This window comes from Uloborus diversus, chromosome 4 (genome assembly GCF_026930045.1).
Source record: "Uloborus diversus isolate 005 chromosome 4, Udiv.v.3.1, whole genome shotgun sequence".
Classification (NCBI taxonomy): Eukaryota; Metazoa; Arthropoda; class Arachnida; order Araneae; family Uloboridae; genus Uloborus; species Uloborus diversus.
In genome coordinates, this window is record NC_072734.1 from 136,234,158 (window position 1) to 136,260,724 (window position 26,567).

Genomic DNA, 26,567 nt, shown 5'->3' on the forward strand with positions numbered 1-26,567 from the left:
TTACGTATGAGTTGGTCTAACTAACCAATCTGGTTTCCAAAATGAAGAGCGTAATTTCACTTTGTTATCGGACAAGGCACTAGGAACTATTTCCTTCGCCTGGTTTCAGCTTATTTCTCATTGTCAAGTAAGCTTGCAGTCCAGGATAACAGAATAGATAAAAAAGAAAGTTAGGGAGGGGGAGATGATATTCGAGCTGGCGCCGGTTGACTAACTTTGATTTCATCTAAAAAAGGATTCTTGCAAAAAAAAAAAAAAAAATGTCTCTTCAGTGCTGGCTGATATCTCCAAACTAATGCTTTGCGCTAAAAATGAAAGTGAAGCAATTGAATAAAATGAAACACAATTCTAGGTTTTGTTAGTTATTAGGACATTTTGTAAGCAAAATGAATTGATTTCTTTATCATCAAAATATTGCAAACATCCTATTTTTGGTTATTATTGTTTTGAAAAGAACCATTTTTATCCAAAAATAATCAAACTTGATAAAAGGGGAATGGCAATGAGGAGCCATCTACTGCTGCAACTAATGGGAAAAATGGGATTTGTTGTAACAAGTACATAGTGATTCTGGTCTAGAAAACGCCAACAAAAACCACCGATTTTCCACTCAGATATCCAGGAATCTAGTTAATGAGGCTATGCTACACTATTCTTGACCCTAAGCATTTTCTCTTAGTGAGAAAAATATTTTATTGCTTCACCCCCTTAAAACAATCAGCACCAGTTCACACAGAGGTACATACAAGTACCAAATTTTGTTTTAGTCCACGCAGTATTGTTTGAGTTAGGGTGGCACAAAAAAATGTTCAAATATGGACAGACAAACAGTACATGTACATTAGCAGCTAAAACTACAGGATCATACTATTCAATCCATTTGAACTGTAATTACTGATTGCAAACAATTACTAGCTGCTGAGAGATGAGTTGTCCCTCCTTTTTAGAGCTCATTTGCTTAACAAACTAGGATATTTCACTAATTTTTTTAAACTGGTTATGGATTCCAAGTTAGGTACACACCGAGATAATGCATGAAAATGGGACACATTAAGAAATGGTCAGGGGATAATATGCCACTGTGTAGCTGACTTTTCAAAATATGTTTAAACTTCTTCTTTTGGGAATTACACCCATAAGATATAATGCATGATTTTCATTGCTTAATCCATTAGGGGCTGAAAATTACTTTAATATCCTAGAATTAATGTAAATTCAATAATATATATATATATATATATATATATATATATATTTTTCACAAAACGGCCTCATGCCGAAAGGTCTGGACAGACTAAGTCTTGAAGAAATATTTGTGGTGGTTCAACTCAAAGAACCAATGAAATACACAACTCGATCATTAAGGAACAACTGTTGGAATAAATGAAAAGAGATCATTTTCCAATTCGAAAGTCAATGTAACTTTAATTCAGCCAATAACAAATATACATCACAAGTAACAAAATTATAACATCACAGAATAACATTGCTGCTTACTGATTTCACTTTGGTTATCCGCAATCTACACCAACATATATTATTGTAAATAAAAACTTTTTTAAATATTTGCAGATGTCCAGTGAACAAAGTTATCTTCCCATCATTTGTTACGACACATTGATGTAGTAAATAAAAGTTGCTTTTTCCCTTTTTTCTTCTTTGATTGCTTTTGGTTCTTATCTGTGAAGGGGGGAAAAATCAGAGTTTTAATTGCTACAAATTGGCGACAATAGTATTTCTTAAAGCAAGCATTCAGCAATTGGTATGGTAGAATACAAAGCAAATTTTGGTTACTATTTGCACAATAGAAGTGATACTAATGGGGACATTTTAAAACACCACAAAACAAAAATGTAACAGTACTTTAGCACATCAGATATCCTAAACTTAACCTTAAACTAAAGTAGGATTAAAAAAAAAGAAAAACTCTACCATGTTTCAAGGACAGTCAAATATTATTCCAGATACTTTTCTCATTTACTTTGTTTTTTGTGAAACTCCATGACAACTGATCAAAACGTTCCAGTCCTGACTAATGATCAAGTTAGCACAATGCACTCCAAAAAAAAAAAAAAAAGGATTTGGAAGAGGTACAATAGTAAAAGGGAATTAATTAGTCGTCAGTATGTTACAATGTGTACATTGAGGACAGCATGTGAAATCTTGACTGCCTATAACATCACCTGTGTAGTTCACTTTCTGATCTGATATGGTACTGAAAAGATCCTTCAATTGATGGGTCAAGGGTCGATCCTAGTTTTGAATTTTAAGTCCACATTTTGTGAAAAAAAGAAATTTTTGTGAACTTTTTTCTTTTGTGAAAAGAAAGAAAAGGGGGGGGGGGGGACCAACTACTGGGCATTTTTCTTTCCTCTATTTTTTTTTAAAAAATCCTGTCACATCATATACATAAGGGGCTCCTAAACTTGATCCATTTACGTTAAGAGCCATTATTTTGAAGTTCAGACAAGGTGTGGCAGTGACCATTTTTAATCTTTCTAATTTTTTTATTTGTCAAAGTTGGTCATGAGAAGTGAACATTCTGAAATTTTTAGCCTTCCAAAAAATTTTTTTCGTTCGTTAAAAATTCCCAAAGTTTGAGGTTTTGCAGTGCATTTTTAGAAAAATTCTAAAAGTCGCATTTCAGTGCGCTATAGCTCTGTACAGAAACACCACCTCACGGTTATGTTTATATTTATTGGTTGTACTGTATCTATTCATGATGACTTCATAGTTATTTTGGTTGGGGGTTGCTGTTTTCTTCAGATAAGGGGTCGCAAAGTATGGATTTTATCCATTTTCGCGCAAGTTTAGCCTGCGTTATTTCCCCCAAAAAACCACCCCCCGAAAAAAAAAAGTAACATATACTGAAAGTTAATACTATGAAGAGAGTAAATGGCACAAAATTTGTTTGAGGTTAATTTTTTTTTTAGGAGAAAAATACCCTGATATTTTTCAAAAATTGTGCTTTTTTGATTGCAATTAACTCAAAACAGCATCACTAGGGAAAAAAACCTTTTATATATTATGGTACCTGGCTATGTGTAAAACATCATGAAAAAGAAAGCAGCATGGGATCTCTTCTTGTTTTTCAGAAAATTATTTTTTTGTAGCTCATTTTATGCGTTTTCTCGTACGTAAAACGTGTGTCCAGTATGCAGATTAGATCTGCTAAAACTTAAAGGATGTAGTAAGAATATATATGTGTGTGTATAGAGCGAGAGAGAAAGAGACTAGCAATACTTTATTTTTCTGATTTTTACAAATTGATGGTATTTTTTAATAACGCAAAAACAATATGTAAATTTCAGAAAATCAAAAATATAAATTTATATCATTCGGTGGAAATAAACAACTCGGGATTAAAAGTATGGCAGTATTTCGACGTCGGTAAAGGAAAGGAAATTTCATTTACAGAAGATGCTTTATTTAAATCTGGTCACTCAGTTATTTCGGAATTCTCTCCTGCGGAATATCAACGTCTACAAAGCATTGTCAAAGCACAAAAACGATGAACATTGGACAGGGAGTATGCTGCTTCCTATTTCTGCTCAGAACCAGATTGGATGAGCACATTTCTCAGAAAAGATGACTACGAACAACACATTTACTCTGGAAAACACAGTTATGTAAAAGTAGCAACATCGTCTGATGGAGTAAAGAAAAACCACGTCAACATGCTGCAAGGACATAAAAGTTCTGTTTCTTATGGTCTTGGTCAGGCATCTACCAGTCATCAAGGAGAAAACAAAGAAGAAAACATTTTGGAAATCTCATGTGAGGGGTGGGCTCGCCCAACTTGTAAAAGTACACGATTTTCATTGAAACAAAAAGAGTTTCTTTATGAAAAGTTCCTTTATGGTGAGAAAACCGGAAAACAGACGCCCGACCAAGTAGAACATGCAATGAGAACAGAGATGATTGAAGACATAAAATTATTCCAACCGAACGAATATCTGACAAAAAGTCAAATTCAAGCTGCTTTTAGCCGATATACAAAGCAAAAAAAAAAAAAAAAAAAAAAGCGAATAATACTGAGTTATGAAGAATCGACAGCCTTTCAGAGGTATTTAAAGATGACATAAAAAATAGACATTTAGAGGAAAGTGAAGCAAATATTGTTAATGAAATTTCTTCCACTGCTATGGACATAAATACGAAAGGATTATTTTGGGATTGATGCGGTAAATCAATACACACACACACACACACACACACACATATATATATATATATATATATATATCGATTTATCGTTTTCTGATTTACCTGCAATTAAAATACCATGAATTTGTAAAAATCAGAAAAATAAAGTATATTGCTAGTCTTTTCCTCTCTCTCTCTCTATACACACATATATACATTCTTACTACATCCGTTAAGTTTTAGCAGATCTAATCTGCATACTGGACACATGTTTTACGTACGAGAAAACGCATAAAATGAGCTACAAAAAAACATTTTCTGGAAAACAAGAAGAGACCCCATGCTGCTTTGTTTTTCATAATGTTTTACACATAGCCAGGTACCATAATATATAAAAGGTTTTTTTTCCTAGTGATGCTGTTTTGAGTTAATTGCGAACAAAAAAGCACAATTTTTGAAAATTTAAAACATATCAGGGTATTTTTCTCCTTAAAAAAATTAAACCTTAAACAAATTTTGTGCTATTTGCTCTCTTCATGGTATAAACTTTCAGTATATGTTACATTCTTTTCGGGGAGTGGCTTTTTGGGGGTAATAACGCATGTTAAACTTGCGCGAAAACGGATAAACTCCATACTTTGCGACCCCTTATCTGAAGAAAGGAACAACCCCTAAACAAAGTAACTATGAAGTCATCATCACTAGATGCAGTGCAACCAATAAATATAAATATAACCGTGAGGTGGTGTTTCTGTAAAGAGCTATAACGCACTGAAATGCGACTTTTAGAATTTTTCTAAAAATGCACTGAAAAACCTCAAACTTTGGGAATTTTTAACGAACGAAAAAAACTATTTGGAAGGCTAAAAATTTCAGAATGTTCATTTCTCATGACCTACTTTGACATATAAAAAAATTAGGAAAATCAAAAATGGTCACTGCCAAAATTTCCGTTTTTTGTCTGAATTTCAAAATAATGGCTCTTAATCTTTAAAGAACTACAATTTTGCACGGCACCATAGTTTATCTCTATTATATTCTTATAAATAAGGGTGTCCTAAAAAATAAAAGTCGACTTTTCAAGTTGCAGACTTTATATTCTTCCTTTTGGGTCAAAACAATAGTAAAAAAAGTTTCATACAATTTGAACAATGGCAAACCGTGCCTACTTGAGCCTGAAAGTAAACCAGCACTATGCAAAACTGAATTTAAAAAAAAAAATTTTTTTTTGGAAGTTCAAAATTTTATGTTGATAAAACTTTGCCCCTATAGCCCCTCATGTATCACAAAAATATTTATTCAAAAGGTAATTAAGTGTCTAGCAGAAGGCCTAAAATTTAGTTATCTTCAAAAAATTGATTTTTTTTCTATATATTTTTTATAAAATGTAAGGTAAATTTTGAGAAGTTATCAAAATGAAAAATATAAATAGTAAAGTTGATAATTTGCACTAAATAGAAATTTTTGCTCTCTTGCAATAGTTAAGTTTCCCAAATGGTACTCAAAAAATGGATTTTTTCACTTTTAAGTTAAATTTTTCATTTTAAATGCATTATCTTTTTATTATACATTTGGAAATGTTAAGTAGAAAATGTTTTGGCAAATAATTTTTGAACTTGATAATTTATTTAATTGGGGCAACGTTTTATCAACATGAAATTTCGAAACTTCCAAAGAATTTTATTATTTTTATTTGGCCTTGTACACAACTAGGTTTACAATTTCTGGTTCAAGTTGCCATGGGTTGCCATAGTTCAAATTAGAAGAATTTTTTTTTTACAATTGAGTCGACCTAAAAGGAAAAATATAAGAGGGTGTGTGAAAAATCGACTTTCTCTTTTTTTCTGGGGACAAATTATTGTATATATGCAACATGCTATATCACCAAAAGTATTGTGACAATTTCAAAAATTCATTTTTATGGATTTTACAAGAAGTAAGAGACCAAATGTTCCATAACTTTTGTAACACTAAACTATGCTCTAGCTGTCATTTTCCAATAAAGATTAAATCACCCATTCATTTAGGGGACCAGCAACAAATTGAGAAAACAAAAAGGTTTTCGATCATCATTCACTGTAAATAGCTCGGAGTAAGCCATAAATATCAAAAACAAGTTTACTAACTATGTCAACTTAAGTTTTATACTTTTGTGAAAGTTCTGTCAGCTCTGCTTAATCAGGTAACAGATAAACAAGTATCCCTCCCCTCTTATATGAATAAAACCTCTCGAAACCCAATATTTAACCGTAGATGCAATGTTAAAATCCCCACTTAATCAAATAATTTCCCCGAAAAATCGAAGCAAATATTTTTGTGGAATTCTTTTGAATAAATTAGAAATAAGTGAAGTAAGAACAACTGTTCATGTAAAAATATAAAACAACATTTTTCGCCTTCAGCGCCCGAGAAGAACAGTCAATGATTGAATTAAATAATTCAAAGAAATATACACATTCCAGATAATAATAAATTGATAAATGGATGTCTCAAATGCCAATACAATTAACTCCACTTTTTAAAAAAATCCTCATTTCTGCTTTAATAGTGCTTTATCAATGCTTAGCATGTGAATTTACATTAAAGTTTTGGTTCAGTACATTTCTGACCACGTGATGGCATAAAATGTACCACCAGGGCAAATTTTCTCGTATGGATATATAACACCATCTTCGTCATAACTATTCTCTACTCTTTGTTCTATAGAGTTAGTCAATTTGGCAAGTGAGGCATCCAAATATCAAATGTAAAACACACAGACGAGAAGGAAAGAAAAGGACTTATAAAAGTATTCCCAGAAGATCTTGTAGCAAGCAACCCAATACTACAGATTTTTTTCAAAAAAATATTGTACTGAAATAAGATGCCAAAACAAACATTTCATAACTCAAGTTGAAAGTAACTTTTTTATTATTTTCACACGTACTATAATATATGTACCAATTATAAAACTATTATTTTTTTTACTTAGTTTATTTCAAAAACTTTTTACAAATGCCATTAGTTATTTCCTTTATATGGCTATTGATTTATAATAATTACATTTTAAGACAAATGTTGTCAATTTAGAAACTTAAAGAAAATTTCCCCGATGTATCGAATGATATTTCTTGGAACTGACGATATTCAATTAAGCTGGACCGACAGTAACACTTATACTTGCAAAGATATAAACATATCTTTCGAAGGTTTTCGGCTTCGAAGGAATCTGAAACACTTGCCTGCAATCGTTCAATGTGATTCACGATAAAAACAGATTATTTGCAAACAATTCCTCACGATTTGTCACCTATTCAAGAATAGTTGAAATTCGGCTCATTAGATCTTGATATCTTTCTAACTTTGGGGACATGCAGGAATTATGTTTAAAAGAGACAAACCCATTGAATAAATAATTACAGGGTTAAACTTTAAAATTTTGCATTCAAACGTACTATGCAACTTTAAGAACTATACTGCCATAGGCAGGTAAATGTACCTGCATTAATGTTGGAATTAGAAGTATTTTTGTGCTTTTTTTTTCAGCAGAAATCAAATACCTAAGCTTGCACAAAACTAAAGTGCAGTAGATGACAAAAATGCAAATATGTGAAAAATTTGCATCTACTGCCTTTCACTTGCCCATGACAGTGTATCTAAAACTAATTTCAGACACTGCTTTATGTAATGTAACAAAAAATTACAGTATAAAATTGAGATACAATGTTAGAATAAATAAGGTTTTTGGGCTCATCCTATTTAACAATTGTTGCTTGCCTTATTATTTTTAAATTAAAAGGGAGGGGGAGGGAGACTACATGGTTAGTGAAAAATAAAACATACCAGAAGAATCTTGAATCGAAACTGAATCCAGAGCCGCTTGGATAGCATCACTAAAAGACTGATGATATTCAGGTGCTGGAACATACTCATCCGCATCTGAATCATTGTTTTGCTGTGGTGGGATGGTAGGTGGAGGACTTTCTTTATTTTTCTCAAATATTTTAGAAAATGTTTTGGGGCCATCTTTTAACATCTGTAAAAAAATATGGGAATGAATTATTAAAATTTAGTAAGGGCATAAAAACTAAGATGTTTTTTTAATACAGCAATTTAGTGAAATATTTTGCTTTCATACATTTCTTTAAAAACATTTACTGTGGGAAGGGATATGTTGTTGCCTTTGCCAAATTCATTTCGTCAGTTTGGATTTCAATAGCTAATATCAGACTTGGATTGATTACAAAAACGGAATTATGATTACAAAAATGGAATTATACTTAACTCCCGATTATTTGCGGGGCCTTATCCGAAGAGCAGATCTTCCACGTTCTTTCACTTATCACTGATGATTAGTTAAAAGTAGCTAAATGCACTCATTTCAACTTATCAAGTGCAAAACCCATTTTCAGGGTTGAGTTTTGGACTGTCAGAAACTGGTTTAGGACAGGTGGATTTTACCGTCCAAAATTGCCTAAAACTTTTGGAAAGTATGCTAAAGGAGTGTCATCTCACCAATTCAAATTTACTGCAATATTCATAACACACAAATATAAATATTAATTAGATTTAATTAATGAGAATTTCATATTTTTCTCCAAAATATTCATTTAAAAAATACTTTACTTTCAAAAAATATTGCCAATAACTCTACTTCATAAAAACTTCCTTATGTAACAGTTATTAGAGTTATGAAAGGAAATTCACAACACTACCAAGACAACTAATTTCAGTTCCATTTATAACTCAAAAGAATGTTATTAAATGTGCAATATTTAGGAGCAAAAAATAAAAAAGCTTAATTTTGTAATGGTTTCTGCAAATAAGTTTTACATGATATTTTAACTAAATTTATTTTTTAAATCACAGTTTAAAGAACAATAAATTGGTGATTAAATATATGCAATTATATTTTTAAACTTGCGCTATTTCTTTTTTTAGTTCATATTTTTAATATAATACACGCATTGAAGGAGATGACGACCATCTACAATCAAATTTAGTTTTCCCATGCGGCTCATTAGTATTGACTGATTGGAAAGCTGCAAAAAAAGGACTTATTGCCCTTCCTCATTTCTTCTTGAGTGAATAGAGACATCGGGAATGGTGACAGCTCGTATGTGAAGAACTTCTTCAATTCTTCGTCAGACTGCTTCAAAACGCATATCCTGTGAAACTGCGCAAGTGAGTCGATAGTCACTTTCCTACTACCAACAGTAATAGTACGAAGAGTAGAAGAAAGAGACACAACTTTTGATTTACGCTCCAATTTAATGTCTCGTGCAGAAATTATCTCCTACAATCTTCAACATTGCTTTCTTCCCAATATCCCTGATGGCCATGTAACAGTTGACTCCTTTCTCTCCTACAAGTCTACTGTTTAAGGACATCATAACATTAACTTTACGAAATGGAGAGTACTTAAAAGAATCAGTCAAACAGCTTCTTTGTATCAGCTGCATGTATGATAAAAAAAGGAAATTGATTGAAAATTTCCAAATTTGGAGAACTTGCAAAACTTTGAAAAGTCGTATCTCGAAAACTATTAGTGCTAACAAGCCCATTCCGGTGTCAAATTGTAGCAAATTTAATCTAGTTTCAATGCATAAATAATAATGACAGTCAAAAACGTGCTTCTTCATGGTTAAAATGGGGAAAATCCAAAAAAAAGTATGAAAATTCAGCAGTTTTGGAGATTTTTAAAAGTCAGACCCCGAAGTGGTTTTTGGGGGATTAAAAATAGGAAATAAGGAATCAAAAATTAAAAAAGTAGGAAAAGTAGGAAAAAAATCACTTAAAAAAGTAGGAAAAAATAGGAAGAGATAGACCTACACACGTCAAGAAAATACAAACTTAGCGAAAATTTATTTCTAATGTAAAATAAACTAACAGTATTTTTCATTTAAAACTGTCCCAAAAATAAACTAACAGTTCTTTTGAAGTATTAAAGGGACTTAATGAAAGACCGAGTCGCAAAAACAAAACGAAAGAAACAAGCTGACAATCATAAGTATGAAAAATAAACTGGTAGAAACAAAGATATTAATTACAAAAATATGAAAATAAAATCCAAACAAAGAAACACCTTTTAACAATATAGTAATAAAAAGTTTAAGTGTGAAAGAATAAAATGCACTATAGTAATCTCAATAAATAAATAAATAAATAATAATAAAACTCATATTTTGGTGCAATAAAACCATTTTTGTTTCAGATTTGTTTTGTCAAAAACAAAAACATTCCTTCGAGAGCATCCATTTATCATTTGAAAATACTAACACTTTCAGCTCCTATTATCATAAACTATGATAAAAATATTAAATTAGTTTTAGTTAAAAAATAATCAGCAGCTGACATGCATTCTTGCATAAACAGGGGCTTATGTTTGAATTTGAAACGAAAGGAAAAAGACTGAAAATGCAGAACTAAAATTAATTTGTTCTTAAATATGGGACATAAAATTTATAATAAAATAATTAAACTAAATAAATAACGAAATATGTATTTTTAGCATTCAACAGAATTTTTTTTTTCAGGCACGTCATTTATTACGGGTCAGTTGGGTCAATTTCTTTCAGTATGCACCCTTCGCTAGCCACCCCCGGGGAAAAATCAAAATGACAGGCCAGTTTTAATTTTAATCAAGCAATAAAAACGAATATTGTTTTATTGGTTTGATGATTTTTTACTTCCTTCTTGATCCAAAATTTTTGTCACGGAAAAAAAAAAGGAAAACTCCATGCATGGTAAACATGACATTCTTATCAAAGACAAAGATCAGTTACTAATGTTTGTCTGGGCATAAAAGGGAAGGCATGTAGTTTCTCTCAATCCTCACCATACAACAAAAATATTCATTCGGAAACTGTTCACGAAATCGAGAGTGAGGGAGGAGCACCTGGGATCAAATGCCTGCATATATCCCATCCCCCCCCCCCACTTCCTTTGATCAGGCGCCTTGACTACAATAACTTACAGTAGATACACCGCATCGGTATAGTTGCCGCACCCCAAAAAGAGTAAGTTTTTAAAATGTTCTGAAATGCCGCATTGCTATAAATGCAGCTCATAAAAATGATGAGCAACTCCTTGATATTGATGATGTATCAGAGTAGAAAATACCCATTAAAAAGAAAAAAAATACAGTACATATCTGCTTGTTGCTCTATCCCCCAACTTTTAAAAATGTGAAGAAATAAAAACCGAATCTCGCATTTAAATTAATTTCCGATTTTTCACCAAAAATCAGGAACGTTTTGCCTTTTTTTTTTAATCACACTCTTTGAAAGGAAAGAAAATGAAATTTTATAAATTTTATAATTATGTTTACGATTTAGAATGAACAATTATGATATTTATGTATGAAAAAAGTTAGTTTCCACAATTCTTTTTGAAGTGGTCCGTTTTTGTGAATTTCTGTTACCTGTCGCTTTCATTTTGTACTAACATCAATAAAATATGTACAGTGTACAAGTTTTTCATTTATTGCTTCCTTACGTTCCTTTTAAGGTTTTACATTGCCGATTGCCTTTCTGTTTAAACAGAGGTCCATTTCAACTGTAATCATCTATACAAAAAATTGGCAAATAGGAAATTCAGCTTTTCCCGCACTTTTTGAACAGTTGGAATTTTACTTTAATTAAAGCTTCTAATTGACCGGTAAAGAATTTATAATTACATCAGAATATGCCAGTATCTATTTCTTCATTGTTTCGTTAAGACAGTAGGACTGAAACTGGGGCAATAAAAAGAAAAGTCGATCATAAACGCCGCAATGGCAAAAAAGTCACTTACAAAAATTTAACTTTTAAACACGCAGACGCCGCGACGTTCCTTCCAGAAATTATTGCAGTCAGTCAATGAAATGCTCAGGATCTGCTTGTTTCTTTTGCTTTTCAAAATTGAAACATGCAGACAATTATCGGTGCGGATTGTAAAAATAAGAATCAAAGCACAATTAGAAGTGCTATACTAAAGAAAGAAAAAGTAGGAAAAAAAAAGGAAAAAGTAGGAAAATAAGGAGAGAGCTCTAAAAAGTAGGAAAAGTAGGAACTCTTTGGGGTCTGAAAGTGTTCCGGGAGGTTAAGGAGGTCGAAAACTTGAATTTTGCATCTTGGTCACATTCCATACAAGAAAAAAACATGAAAACTACTGCCTCCATTTGATGCAACTTACGATGTACTAGGTTACAGGACTATTCAAGCAAACATTCAAAATTTTCCCCGCGGTTTTGGGGGGTGGGTGGTCATGACCCCCTCCCTCCCTCCCTGTATCCACCACTGACGGTGAAAACCAGATTTTACTGTAGTGTCCAAAACCTTGCCCATTTTTTGACATCAAACCTTCCAAGGACACCGAAACCTGATTTTTAGATCCACACTTTTTACTACTTGAGAGCTACACAACTTACGCACGTAAATGAGTGATCAGACCAGTTTTGCTCGAGGAAATTCCCCTCCTCGATACGTTTTTGGGGAAACATAGCTTGATCTGTTTCAATTAATCTGTCTGCACATTTTGCTGAACAAAAGAAGTTTCTTACAGAAAATTTCCTTTTTTGGCCTACCCTACTACACAGTTTTTAAAAGCAAGGGAAGGAACAAACTTTCAAATTAATGAAACATTTTTTTTTCTGATTACAGTTTTATATGAATTTTGAACATCTTATAAAGATAGAGATTAAGATAGAATTCCCCATACATCAGTTTTAGATAAATACCTGTGCAAAAGAAGCCATTGATGATGTTTCAGAAAAAGAATTGACTGGGCTGGAAGCATTATCGTTATTGTTTTCAAAATATGTATTCATAACATTCTCATCTGAAAAATTAGAAAAAATAACATTTGAATACAATAAGAAAAGGCAAGGATTAGCAAGTATGGAAAAAATTTATTTATTGCTGAAGATCTACTCTTATTATTATTTGTATTTTGATTATCTATTTTCAATCAAGTTACATGAAAAATTGTTTGTACCAGTGTTTTGTGCTTTTTCTGTACTCTGCAAATGTTTTTTCTTAACTTGCAGAAGGAAAAAATGGCTGAAAGAAAAATTTTAAAAAAATGCAGCTGTAACTTAAGCAAATTCTATTTTTGCCTCTTCGGCAAAAACTGGCAGAACCCCAATTTTTGCCGGCCAGAAAAAAAAACTGATTTCTTAATAATTTTTCCACCCATGGCAAAAAACTAGCCAACTATGATAAAGACAACTTCTTTGACACAGGTGTAAAATTCTGACAATACATCCTTTATGTACTTTACTTTAAAATTTTACAATACTTTAAAAAATCCTGGAAAACGTATACAACAATAAACCTAGCTATCTAAAACAATAAAGGTGAAAGGATACATAATACATACACTCAGATGTTTATTCAGCATAAATCAATTAATGGTTTAACAAGGTATGCGTGCTGGTTATACATGCTTCTTCAGATTAAAAGGGATTAAAACCGTTGTTTATTCACAAACAACTTTCGGAAAACCAGTTGCCTTCTAGAACAGCACGGGCTGTGGTGGCGTGTTCGGTAAGGAATCAAACATGGTGATTGGTGTGTGTTAGATCTCATGGTCACAAGTCGTAAAAACTCCTATTTCAACGCAATATTTTTGTGGTTGCTGAATCAGGATTTTTTCAGTCCCTAGAAAAATTTAAAAAAAAAACTACCTTTAAGATACCATCCAATCAATTAAACTCCCTGTAATGGTTGATACGGGGACCCTGTAGTATAGTGTACTGTAGATCATGAATACCCACCACAGGTAGGAGAACATTATCCTCCGTCTCATAGAACTGATGAAAGGAAAAAGAGAAACTGACTAATTTCACTGCTGAAATGTGCTCTTTATGTACTGAAAGGGCATTTGCACAGTGTTGAAACTTCATGAATAGTGGAATAAAATGAATGCTTTAAACAGCAACAGTCGGTTAGTTTGATCTTTGTTCAAAATGAGCTAACTTGGAAAATTAAGCCATTTGACAGTGAACTTTGTTTTTTTCCCCCTGCTACGTGGTTTTTCATGCTTAGACAAATGAAGTTGACAATCAAGACGCTTGATGTATATGACAGCTAGAGAAATGAAGAATCTCATTAGTTGAATAAATAAGTACAATAAAAAATTTTGAGTCCTGGAATGGGAATGAAAAAAAAAAAAAAACACCTTTGTCTGTTACTGCACAACTACCATCTTTCCTTGCCAAACTCGCTAGATGATTCCATAACCTTATTCAGCCTTTGGAGGTTACCGTTACTTAGAGGTAATTATAGATTTTACTGTATATCTGCATTTTTAAAAAATTTGCTACACTTAAAATTTAAAATAAAGTAGAAAAAAAAAAAGAAAGCAGAGAAAACAAACTGCAAAAAAGTAAATATTTTAATAGCTAATTCACTAAATTCAATAGTTTGATGTAGCAAAATTAAACTATATAAAACAAATACTTTCATGTTCAAGAACCAAAAAACCCTGAAATTGACTTACCAACATTTTGATTTGCTGAGCTATCAGATTTTGGCGGTGACAGTGACTGAAAGTCATTTGGATCATAAACTGGAAATTGATCAGCACTCTTTAAGTTATATGTAGCTTTGGGATCTGAAAACAAAAAAGAGTTCTAAAGGGAGAAGTTTATAAATGTTCAAAAATAGATTATGAATGAGAAAAATAAAATATAACACTGCAATGTATACAAAAGTTAAATTGTGATCCGGCCTGGATCTATAAATTTTAGGCCCCCTGAAAAAATTCAGTTAAGGATTTCCTAACCACCCAATGAATTACATGCTCCCCCAATAACAAATTGTTAATTGAGTGAATGTTATTTGTTTTTAATTGCATCAATATTTCTACCTTGAATTAATTTGGTTAGTTAGTTGCCAATTACAAAGATCACATCCTCTCCCAAATAAATGGTTAAATGATGATTTGACCAAGTTTAATACCTTTTAGTATTTTGTAAGAAGAAAGCTATTGGCAGTAATGATGCAGAAAGGGTAATTTTTTATAACAGCAAAAGCTGAATGTTCTGTTAAGAAAAAAAAAAAGATATATATATATATACACATATACCTGGATAACATGCTGTCGCCTCAGAGCAACAGTAAGATATCTAGTGTTATTTTTGGGATGTCTTACTGTTTTAAAATAAATTTGTAAATAGTTAAAACTTCATGCTTTCTGAGGAGTTGTAACTACTAAAAAACTATGTTTCTTTTTCGTGTAAAAATCAATTTTATTAAATTTTTATAGAAAAAAAAATAGAGAAATTGTTACATAGAAAAAATGACACTTTTTAAAAAAAATTGACGGAAATCTTACATTTCTAATACAGTTGTTTTATCTAATGGTTCTGAAGTTAATAGTTTGGAAGCATTATTGAATGCTGAGCAGTTGTTAGAAGCTCATCCGACATTGTAATATTCTACAAATGACTCAGCAAACATTATCTCTTGGGAGTAAAGGAACGATATCTATGTCAATATTTTAGAAACATTGACGTTTTTGTTAAAACATCGACAAAAGCAAATAACAATGTTAGTACTTGCACAAGACTTTCTAAAAAAGTATGGAAACATATGGGAAAGGCAGATCCTTTCATGTTCACGAATTATATGAGACAATAGCTCAATTTTTGAACTTTAAAAGAAAAAAAGTACTAATTACTAAACAGCAGTAAACTGGCTTACATTTTCCAAGTTTTTTATTTTCTTCTTGTTCAATGAATTTTTCTCTCCGTCTTTCATCAGAAGCTTTTTTACTGCGAAGATGTTTTCTTTTATTTATTTCACCTGCAAACAGAGTCAATAAATAAAGAACTAAAAGCTAATTTAAGAACCACTGCTTTAACTCCTTTTACTTCACAATGCTACAAGTCCAGCACAACCTCAGGAGTTCTTTAAATGAGGAGTCAGTTCTTGTGAAAACACAGAAAATGTATTTACAAGTATATCAATGCCTCAGAGCTACAGTAAGACATCTTAGTGTTATTTCTGGGAATAGATGTCTTACTGTTGCTCTGAGGTGATGATATACAAGAAAGCTGTTAACAATTGCTATAACATCCACAATAATAAAGCAAATATTACAAAGCAATGTAAAGCAGTAAATACATCCAAATACGAAAAACACCGAGATAAAAAGCACAGCTCTAACAGCACACTGAGCAAAGCTCACTCCCAGACAAGTGAAAAACTAGACTAACCAATTTCGAAGCGACTTCTTATACATAGCAATGAAGGAACATATTAATATTTGCTATTCAGAAATATTCTAATAAACTCAAGAAGTTAATGGGGTTACCTATCAGGTTATATTTATTTTGTTAGGATTGAAATACTTTTTTTATCCTATGCCCATCTGCCTCATTTTTACAATTCATCGATGCACAGCCAATAAGATGAAGAAGAACAATAATGTGAATAAAATTTAGCGTCCTTAGAGTTGTCATTTAAAAAATTTATAATGGGACAGTTCCTAATATGATCACTGTCCATCTCACCCTGGCGACACAGAGGACAACAGGGCAAATCCTTTACTCCACTTCTACACAGATATTTTGGTTGAACTACTGAAGTCAACTTGGCTAAACCCCTTAAATTTCTCGCCGATGTCATGATTAAAAGTAATGTTAGGAAAATGGGTGAGTGACCATGCGTTCCGGCACCATCCTCGCCTTTCATGGATGTGGCTACTGCACAATCGTCAAAAATGGTGCCGGAACGCATGGTTACTCACCCATCTTCCAAGTCAGAATTTCAGCAGAATGCGATGTTCCAGAATGGAAAATGTAACGCAATCTTAGGGAGCGGGGACTAGGCCAAGTTGACAATTTAAAAAGATAACATCATCATTCACTTCAGCGGATTTGCCGGTACGAGCAAAATATAGAAAATCAAATGGACATCGACATTTCTTTTTTTTCCCCCTCTGGGTTAAAAATACATCACGTATTGGACTACACGCACGTCATTTCGGTCAGACACAGCTTCTCCTCATGGGAGTATTTATTTTCCTAAATTTAGCTTGGAAAAGGCAGATATAGAGGGATTGATAATCCCCTCCAATAATCTTCAGATCGTTACATTCTCGTCCATCCACTGCGGCTCCCGAAACGCACGTCTCACTCCTATCAAAACTAGCAACCGACTCTTCACGAAAATCACGGACCCCTAAAGAAAAAACTCACACAGTCGCGTGAAAACAAGATATTCATGCGCAGCGTCACTTACCGCAGCAAATGGGAATGCAGGAAAATGACATCACAGGACCATGACCACGCCTACAGCCAATGAGCGAAAAGGTGGGAGAACAACACATCGCGGGAAGAAGGAGGCAAAACATGGCCGCCAAAAACTCGAAAATGACGCCATTAAATTACCGAAATTCAGAAAATGCAAACATAGGGAAAAAAAAACGCGAATCAATGGAAAATATATGTGATTACTATATCACAATTACCAAACATTTGGCACAAAAAGATGAATGATAGTAAGATTAAGTGAGCATTTATTACTTACTTTTAAACTGCAGAATAACTGGCTTTGACAGTAGGTGAAAAAAATTTAACTCTACAATTTGAAATTCACATGTCAAAGGCAAATGATGAAGATAGCGAAGTCTTTTTCTTAAAACCTAAAATAATTTTTGAATACTAGAGGGATAAACATGAAACAATGAAATACTTGTAAATAAAGGTAGTTACTACATAATCATATATCCTCTAAATAAATTTTACACAATGTTCAAGCTTGTTGGCCTAGAGCCATTATTTTTTGTTCTTGGAGAAATTCCTGAAGTTTTAGAAGGTTTATAAAAGTTTCCAAAACTTACTTCCTTCTTTTTTCGAACTTAGAACGTCATCCCGTTATTTTGCCGGCGCACGAATCGTTCCCCAGAGTCAATATTCCCTGTATGCGTAGCATGCGTTTGTTGACCCGCCACGATGATGTGACGTCATTGTAAAGATGTTGAGTAGATTTTTGCCGTATGCATGTGGGAAACAATTTTAAAGATTTTAGTTTTAAATTGTAAACTGTGTTGAGTTGTTTCATCAAGATAATTTACGCATGATTTTTGATATGCGTCACGCCATCGCGTAGGGAGATTGGGAATGCTATTTAAGCGAGAACTCTCAATCAATCATTCTCTTATTGTTTTACCATGTTATGACTGCAGTCCGATGTTTTGCTGAGGTGCTGAGAGTGCCTGGGAGCTGTGTGCTCCAGAGTTCCACGTTGTATAGTGGATTCTTTTTGAAAGATGTAGGATGTTTTCGTTGAGCCCAGCTAGAAATGCGGCCATGTTCCAGTTGTGCCTTGAGATGATCTTTTTAAGTGAGGGATTTTCTCTCTATAAATGAGAGTTTCAATCAAGTCGTTTTTGCTGAGAAAAGGCCTAACAAACAGGACCATTGAAGGTCCACGCTGGAGAGATGGATTGGATGTCCGTTAGATGGATGGATGGTTCCTGTTGCCAGGGAGGACAGGTTTCTTTTCTCAATTCGGCATGGTGGCATGGAATGGCCACGGACGATTTTGATATGGGATCCAAATTAGTGGATCGCGCCTTCACATTTGTGCCAGCTTTTAAGGAAGGAATAGCTTGTTTGGTATGAACTTTTAACTCGTTCGTCTGAAGTATGCTGTTTTTGGCATAGGACTTAAGGTTGAACTTGTATTAAACTAGTCATGTGAATTTTACTGGAACTTTAATGATACTATTTTAAGAAATGTTTCCTACTGATATTTTTGGGGAGATTTTTTTAGTCTGTTGTTGGGGAATGTGAATTTTTATTCACACTTGTTAATATTTCCATGTTTTGATATATTTATTGTTCAATAAAATGTTTATTTAATTGCTAAATATGTGTTTGTAAATCCTTTCTTCCCGAGCAGATCATTCCACAAATTTTCAGTTGGGCTTGCTTGATTAAAACCTGCTTTTAGTTTTTGAACTTTAGGTTTTGATTGAGCTATCAGATTAAATTCCCAACAAAGATTTACTAAGATAAGCGGAATTTTATCTACTACAAATGCATGCTTAAAGCTTTTTTCTAGAAAAACTTTTACATACATTTACAATATTTTATTCTAAAACTAAAGCATTATACTGTTAGTTACAATTATATGTCACAAAAAGCATGTCAAACATATTGTACAAAACATTTATCCCTCCCAATAAGGCAGTAAGAAGCAAAGAGATGTAAGTAGACATTTTCAAGTTTTGAGTTAAATGCATTCTGGTCCTAGGTAGGCTATAATTCAAAAGTTTTTCTTAATCATGCTGTACAACAACATCTACCAGGACTACTAATACTATCTCTTGTCTTATACAGAGGACAGGTTTACCTACCATTTGTACTGGTTATCTCCAAATTTTTAATTCTGGCACTCACATCCCTTTGCTTCTCAGTACCTCAAATGTGAAAAGGTAACCAAGTTTGGTTGAAATGAGGTTTGGGTAGTAGGTGTACGCGACAAAAGAGTTCAGATCTAACGGGTACCAAGTTCCATAGCCGTTCCTCATAGATGTTGAATAGTCCCATGTTCTTCAATTCATTTAGAGAAAACATATTTTTTACTTTCTTAGATATCAGATTTTTAACTTGGCAAGCTACTTTATAATTGGAGGAGTCAAATGTTTTGAAAATATTTCATTGACGAATAAAGCTTGCCGCAAGTTTAAAATCCAGTTTCAAAGGAAATAGAAAACCTTTTAAAATGAGATGAAGAGCACGGGACAATGCAACACTTATGAGGAACTGCTATGGAACTTGTACTAGCTAGATCTGAACTCTTTTCCCAGTAACATATACTTCTCCAAACTGCAATTCGACTGAATTTGGCTAATTTTTCATTTATGTTTTGCTGAGAAATCATTATTTTTTTAAAAGCTAAATCAAAGGTTATGTTCACATTTGGACAGTTAAATGTAAAAGCATGTGCATAAACATGACTTCTTTTTTTCCCAGCTTTTACGGTGCACTGGTTTTCCTCTGTTAGTAATTTTGAAGATATTTCGAAAACTGGGGGCTTGGAGCGATAGCAAATTTTGGCCAATAATCATTTGTTTCTGCCACTATCAGCAAGGTTGAAGAAGTACATTAGCTCTTAGTCTTTGACATCCAAAAATTTGGCGAAAATTCGAAAAATTGCTAGGAATCCCAATTCTCAAAATCTTTCGGCAATTTTTATATTTCCTGGGAGAAATATAACATGGATCATAAAATAAGCAGAATTGGATAAAACATTTCTCCATTGCCGAGATTACTGTTGTCATTTTCGCTCCTCATGCTGTAATATTATATTTTAACTGAACTCAAAAGCTTTTAAATGACTTGATATATTTGCTGGTCCATTACTTTCCATATTAATGACTTAATTCGCAATTCAAACTAACTATGGGAGGCTCTGAAATTTCTGGCTAATTATGGCTGAATGAGATAAAACAAACAATTCTAGTAACTCATAACCAGCTTTTTAGCTTAGTTAAAGACAGTACTTTTTCTTCGTGTTTACTATTTTTTAATTTTTTTAAGCCAAATACGAATGTGACAACCAGCAACAGGCACGAGGCCAGCTAGGCTGGTTCCAATCATTTTAGTAATAGCCAATGAAGGTCAATGTCCCTCTTAAAGCTAGCTACCCATTTGCTCATTACAGTTTCTTCTGGTTAGCTGTTCCAAGTGCACACAATCCTACTAAAGTAGTAATTTTTCCTAATGTCCAGGTCTGAGATTTGAATTGCTTAAAACATTGATCCTCGTACTGTTTTCTTCGCAAAAATTTAACTAGTTAACATCTTTCATTTTGATAAATCTAAACAGCTGAATCATGTCTCCTCTGACTCTCCTATGCTTCAAGCTATACTTATTAAGCCTTTTATGTCTAATACCATAATCTACATCTGAAAGTCTCCTTACTAGCCTAATAGTCCTTCTTTGAACATTTCCCAATAAAAAAATACCTTTCTTGAAATAAAGAGACCAAAACAGAACAGCAAACTCCAAGTGAGGATCTACCAAATTTCTATACAAAGGCAGAAGAACCTTCTTAGATTTGCTTGAAATAGATCAATAGAAAAACCCAAATGCAAAGTAAGCAACAAACATTGGCTTTGTTGCTTACTATGCTGCACTTTGCTATGCTAACATTTTATCCCAAAAGAGGAATTGAATGCTTTAACTCTTTGGCTAAGTTCTTAAATCACCACAAGGTGACAAAATCCAAGCCCTAGATTTGCGAGTTCAATTATTTGATAGGCCATTTTTCATTTTAACGGAACATTAAGCATTGTTTAAAACTGGGGGAATCATTGGGCATTAGAACCAGGAGAGCTTTGGCTCCCGCAGTTCCAACGCCCCTAAATGTCTAAAATGCCATTAATCATATTTAAAGTATTTAAGTCAAATTCAAAATAATGATTTTTGTGAAGACAAAAACACTTACCTCAGTCATAGATACTCTTTCAATTTCCACAATTTTGGCTTTTATGATTGGTGGAGCAAATTCTAAGGATCCGTATTCTTTCAGAAGCATACGTACATTAATATTGTGCAGATAAAGGTGCTGTCCGTCTTCAGCTAGAAATTAAAACTGATAAGCATGTTTGCTGTATAACGCAGATTTAAAAAACATTAACTGATTGATTACAGTATGTAGTACTTAATAAATAAAAGCTGTATAAAAACAAAGGAAAATTCCTTTAAGAAAATAACTAAATAATCAACACATATTTTGAAAGCTTGAATGAACATTGCAAGTTTGCCACCTTTTTCTCAGCATTAATTATAAAAGCAGGAAAATGAAATGAAACAATATCAAAATGTACTAAGCCATACCTGTGCAGAAATTTTTTTTTTTTTTTTTTTTTCAAATTTGAATTTATCCTTTGCACCTTTTATGTATCATTTTAGGCCAAATAAGTTTTGAAAATTTTAATTTAGACTGGTAAATACTTATTATGAATAATTTATTGTACATTTAAAAAAAAAGATATAAAAATCAGTAACAGCTATTTAACAGTATTAGAACCTTATTGTACAACATTTTATCTTTTAATTTCTTAGGGTTTGGGAAAACTGTTAAGAGGGTTCAAATACTGACTGAAATGAAATGAAAACAATTTCAGGCCAACTTTAGCAAAACAATCAGTAAAATTAGGTTTCACAAAATTTTTTTTATTCTTTAGGATAAGTTGACAAAGGGGGTCGGGGTACCATTTCGATACACAGTTTGAAGTTATTTTTTTAAAATAACTTTAGGGATATAGTAGAACTCAAACTATCCGAACTCCCACCATCCAAATCGCCGATTATCCAATTTCTTTCAGAGTTTAGAAAAGGAGAAAATGTACTGCTATTCACAAAATAATGATTCGGTTTATGCGCAATAATCAAACAGATTACTTTGACCAAAATGTTCAGCAAGCAATGACTTTCATTGACAGTACAGTATGTACAAATTACACTGGACTTCACTTGCAAGCAAACTTAAAATAAAAAGTGTTATCTTTTCACTTCACTAATCAAAAGTTCTTTCTATAAAAATAGAACTTTTCTTCATTTTTAGCATGCATTCCGTAATTCATTAAAATAGACCCTTTTCTTTCAGAAATATCCAATTATTTGAATGGGGTCCAATCCCAATTGATCTGGATAATTGGAGATCTACTGTGTTAACTTATACTGTGACTCCGAAAATACATTAAATGGTCTTTGTAATGTTAAAGACGCTTCAATTATTGAGGATGGTTATTAATTACCTATTACTCTTTGTTTTTAAAACACTGAAAGATTTCTTAAAACATTCTGAATTGAGGATACACAAGAAGCAAAGCATCTGAATATCAATCTTTGAACATTATGTGTTCAATCCAATAAACATGAATACAAACTGCAGCTGATTATTTTTTGGTGCCAATTATGCAAATGTTGCGCCAGTTGAATGGTTTCTTGTTGAGATTCACTGCTATATTCCATGAGATAGTCCATAGAAATAAATACAAGTCGGTGTATACATGGACATCAAAAGATAATGACTCCAGTTGTTTTTTTATGGGAGGCGGGGGGGGGGGGGGGGGGGGCTGACAAATATTTTTCTTACTAACTTTCTTGAGTACGAAGCCAGGGTTGTATGAGTTAAAAATATACTGATTATACTGAAAATGACCAGTATCCACCGCGGCTCTCTGACATAGAGTCTTAAAATTTTAGTCAAAGATTAAAAAGTATGAAACTTCTATTTCAATACATAACTAATAAGATAAGGGGAAAGAGTTATTGCTAATTTGGATATTTTGCAAAAATTCTTACCTTGGTAAAAAAAACAATTTCCCTTTTTATCAGAGTCAAGCAATGGTTCTGGATTTTGATTCAAATTCAGAGGAATTTCATTTGAAATTTCAGAGTGCTCTGTCATATCTGCGAAAACGAATAACATAGCTAGATAATGACACAGTTTGAAAACTAAATTCAATTGATGATCATATAAGTTCAATTATGCAAAATTTAATCAGGAAATTTAGTTACATGAAAATAAAATTTCAGAACTTGGGAAAGCAATACTATCAGTTTTATGCTCTGCACACACACGAAACATTTACAAATTTTTTTATACAGTAAAACCTGTAAAGTTGACCACCCTTGTAAGTTGACCACCTGTCTAAGTTGACCTCTTTTTTCAGGCACGGAATTAGCCTTTATCGTATAAATCAACCTCTGTAAGTTGACCACCTGTTTAAGTTGACCACTAAAATAGTGTGTTAAAACCTGTTTAAGTTGTATATGATAAGGGCTAATTCTGTGCCTGAAAGAAGCGGTCAACTTAGACAGGTGGTCAACTTACAAGGGTGGTCAACTTCACAGGTTTTACTGTATTACCATTTTAAGCTTCCTTTAATGGATTATTAAAAACAAATTTTTCAAAAATAAAATAACTGAAGTCAATACACCTTTCAAATTATTACAAAAAGAATCAAGATTTAGTAAATATTGACTTTGGTGCAAGAAAAGAGTTTTTCTTTATGCCAATTTTGTGTGTTTCACATTGAAATATATGAGTACAATATTATTTAGATTATTAATAAATTCAAAATATATTTGGATTATTACACATATTTGGAGCATGAATGGGACAACATCTATGAATAACAATTACACATAGGTAAGGTATTTCATTAAAATATTATTATTATTTTCGAGATTTCTGAAACATTTTAAAATGTAGAGATGTAACTTTCTAATGCTGAAGTTTTCGATTTCAGTAAGAAGCAATTTCTGTCAAGCACGTTCAAACAAATAACCTACTAATGAGGGACCATGATAAAATTGATGCTTTTAAAACATGAGAAACAATTTCCAAAATAAATCTTTTAGAAAGACTAAAACTTACCAATTTGAAATATTTCATCATGAGAATCAGTTGAACTTAAAGATTCAAGATGTTTGCGAGCAACAGCATTCTGTTGAAATAAATAAAGACAACAGTAAAAAATGATTTTAAAACGAAAAGCAATTTTTGAAAGAAATAAAATGCGCAATTTCATTTAAACTACATTTTTGTTTAAACTACATTTTAAAGAATGACAATGCTTGCTGTTACGAACATGTAACATTTCAAAATGCATTAGTTTGCCGTTCATGCAATCCTTATTAAGATTCTGAATTTTATTAAAACCTTTTTTTCTTGGTACACGGCACTTGGAATAGATTTGCAATGTAGTTAGAGTTGGTTGGGGTAAGTGGAACCCATTATTTAGAATAGTACATTTTTGAAGCCTTATAAAAAAGTTTTGAAATAAAAAATGTAAACTTGTTGATTTATTTATCTTCAACTTAAATAACAAATATGAGTTCAGCATTATTTTCTCAAATAAATAAATAAATAAAAAATAAAAAGCTTTTAGGGTAACGGCATCAGTAACAGACATGCTTAAGACATCACTCTCAGGCTAACTCAATTTTCTGAGCCTTTTAATATATTCAGACTTTGAAACTATTTTTTTCTCAAATGCAACTACATCTCATCGAACATTTGGTTGCTTCTGGATCCTCTGAATTAATGAACTCATATTTTTATTTACTCAATTTCGAAAAAGGTTCGACCGACAGTAATAGACACCAAAAATTCTGATACCCAGTAACAGATAGGATAAGGAAGGAATGAGTAATGGACAAAATTCCTGTTTTCTCTTCAAAATGTGCAAAAGTTCTTTATTTCTAGATCTTAAACTTTATTTTCTTCAAACGAACATGGAACACCAACAAACCTAGTGATGTCTGTTCATAACCTTCTGTGATATAGTAATCACATATATTTTCTTAGATTCGCATTTTAATTCATGCGTTCGCATTTTCTGATTTAATGGCGTCGTTTCTGAGTTTTCGGCGGCCATGTTTTCCCTTCTTCCTCCCGTGATGCGTTGTCTCCCGCCTTTTTCGCTCATTGGCCGTAGGCGTGGTCTCGTTGGTGATGTCATTTTCCCGCGTTCCCATTCGCCGTGCTAAGTGACGCCGCGTATGGATATCTGTTTTTCACGCGACCGCGTGGGTTTTTAGCTTGATGTCTCATGAAAATGAAAAAAGAGTAGTGTGCTAGCCGTGATACGTGACTGAGCGTGGGTTAGGAGCGCGGACGCTTGACCTGAAAATGGGTCATATGCAATGGCGACGACTGCGAGGCAAAATCTTGATGCATCGGCATAAAAAAGGATGTAAATTGTAAAATAATTGCACAGGAGCCTAAGAGCCCTGTTTCTCTAAAAAAATGATAGTTTAGTTACGAATGAGATCCTGTATTTAATCAAGATTTTCTAAAAAAAAAGATTGAAAAATGTTCGCGTCCACGTGGAAGTAGCTCCGATCATGCACGGATGAAAACCCTTTCTTTTTACTCAATGATCATTGCATATGATCAGAGAAGGCTGGTGATGCACCTGTAGCTGGTGAGACCCGGATAGCGAAAGCGGTACGCGCGGTCGACATGAATTTAGTTCTGATTCCCGCAGCGCCTTTTTTTGTCCTGAGTAATGAGATTTCTCAGTCATCGCCGTGGTATAGCGGCCAGCTCCATGTGGTTTTACGTCATCTTTCTCGCTGATGTCTCTACGATGAGTTCTTTCACTGCAACAACAGGCCACACCTTTTTTTAAGCCTCCCCATTAGGGTGGGCCGAAATAAGCCGAAATTTTTTTTTTTTTAAATCAATTTTTGGATAGTGCGCAAAAGTTGCGTAGTGAGCTAGTTAGCACTCACAAAAAATTTCTTGGATATTAAAAAATATCTAGCCGGCGCTATTTGATACTGAAAAACCGAAAAAAAAGAGAAAAATGAATTTTTGTCGAAATTTTTTTCTAAAAACTAAATTCCAAACATTTTGCTGGAATGCACCGAAAATGTTATATAATGAACCAGTTCGAGCCCATAAAATGTTTCATTGATTTTA

General features: G+C 32.8%; 1 protein-coding gene across 1 annotated transcript in view; it reads right to left on the minus strand.

Annotated features, from left to right (window-relative positions):
- Window positions 1-1,405: 1,405 nt before the first annotated feature.
- The window catches only part of LOC129220007 (RING finger protein 10-like), a 54,094-nt gene continuing 28,932 nt past the window's right edge, over window positions 1,406-26,567 (minus strand). Inside the window, exons 9-17 of the mRNA XM_054854334.1 lie at window positions 24,516-24,585; window positions 23,438-23,545; window positions 21,573-21,706; window positions 17,643-17,757; window positions 15,813-15,914; window positions 14,608-14,721; window positions 12,845-12,945; window positions 7,969-8,161; window positions 1,406-1,680 (exon numbers count right to left, since the gene is read on the minus strand). Coding sequence (XP_054710309.1) covers window positions 1,601-1,680; window positions 7,969-8,161; window positions 12,845-12,945; window positions 14,608-14,721; window positions 15,813-15,914; window positions 17,643-17,757; window positions 21,573-21,706; window positions 23,438-23,545; window positions 24,516-24,585 — 1,017 coding nt within the window. The 3' untranslated portion in view covers window positions 1,406-1,600. The remainder of the gene's footprint in view (window positions 1,681-7,968; window positions 8,162-12,844; window positions 12,946-14,607; window positions 14,722-15,812; window positions 15,915-17,642; window positions 17,758-21,572; window positions 21,707-23,437; window positions 23,546-24,515; window positions 24,586-26,567) is intronic.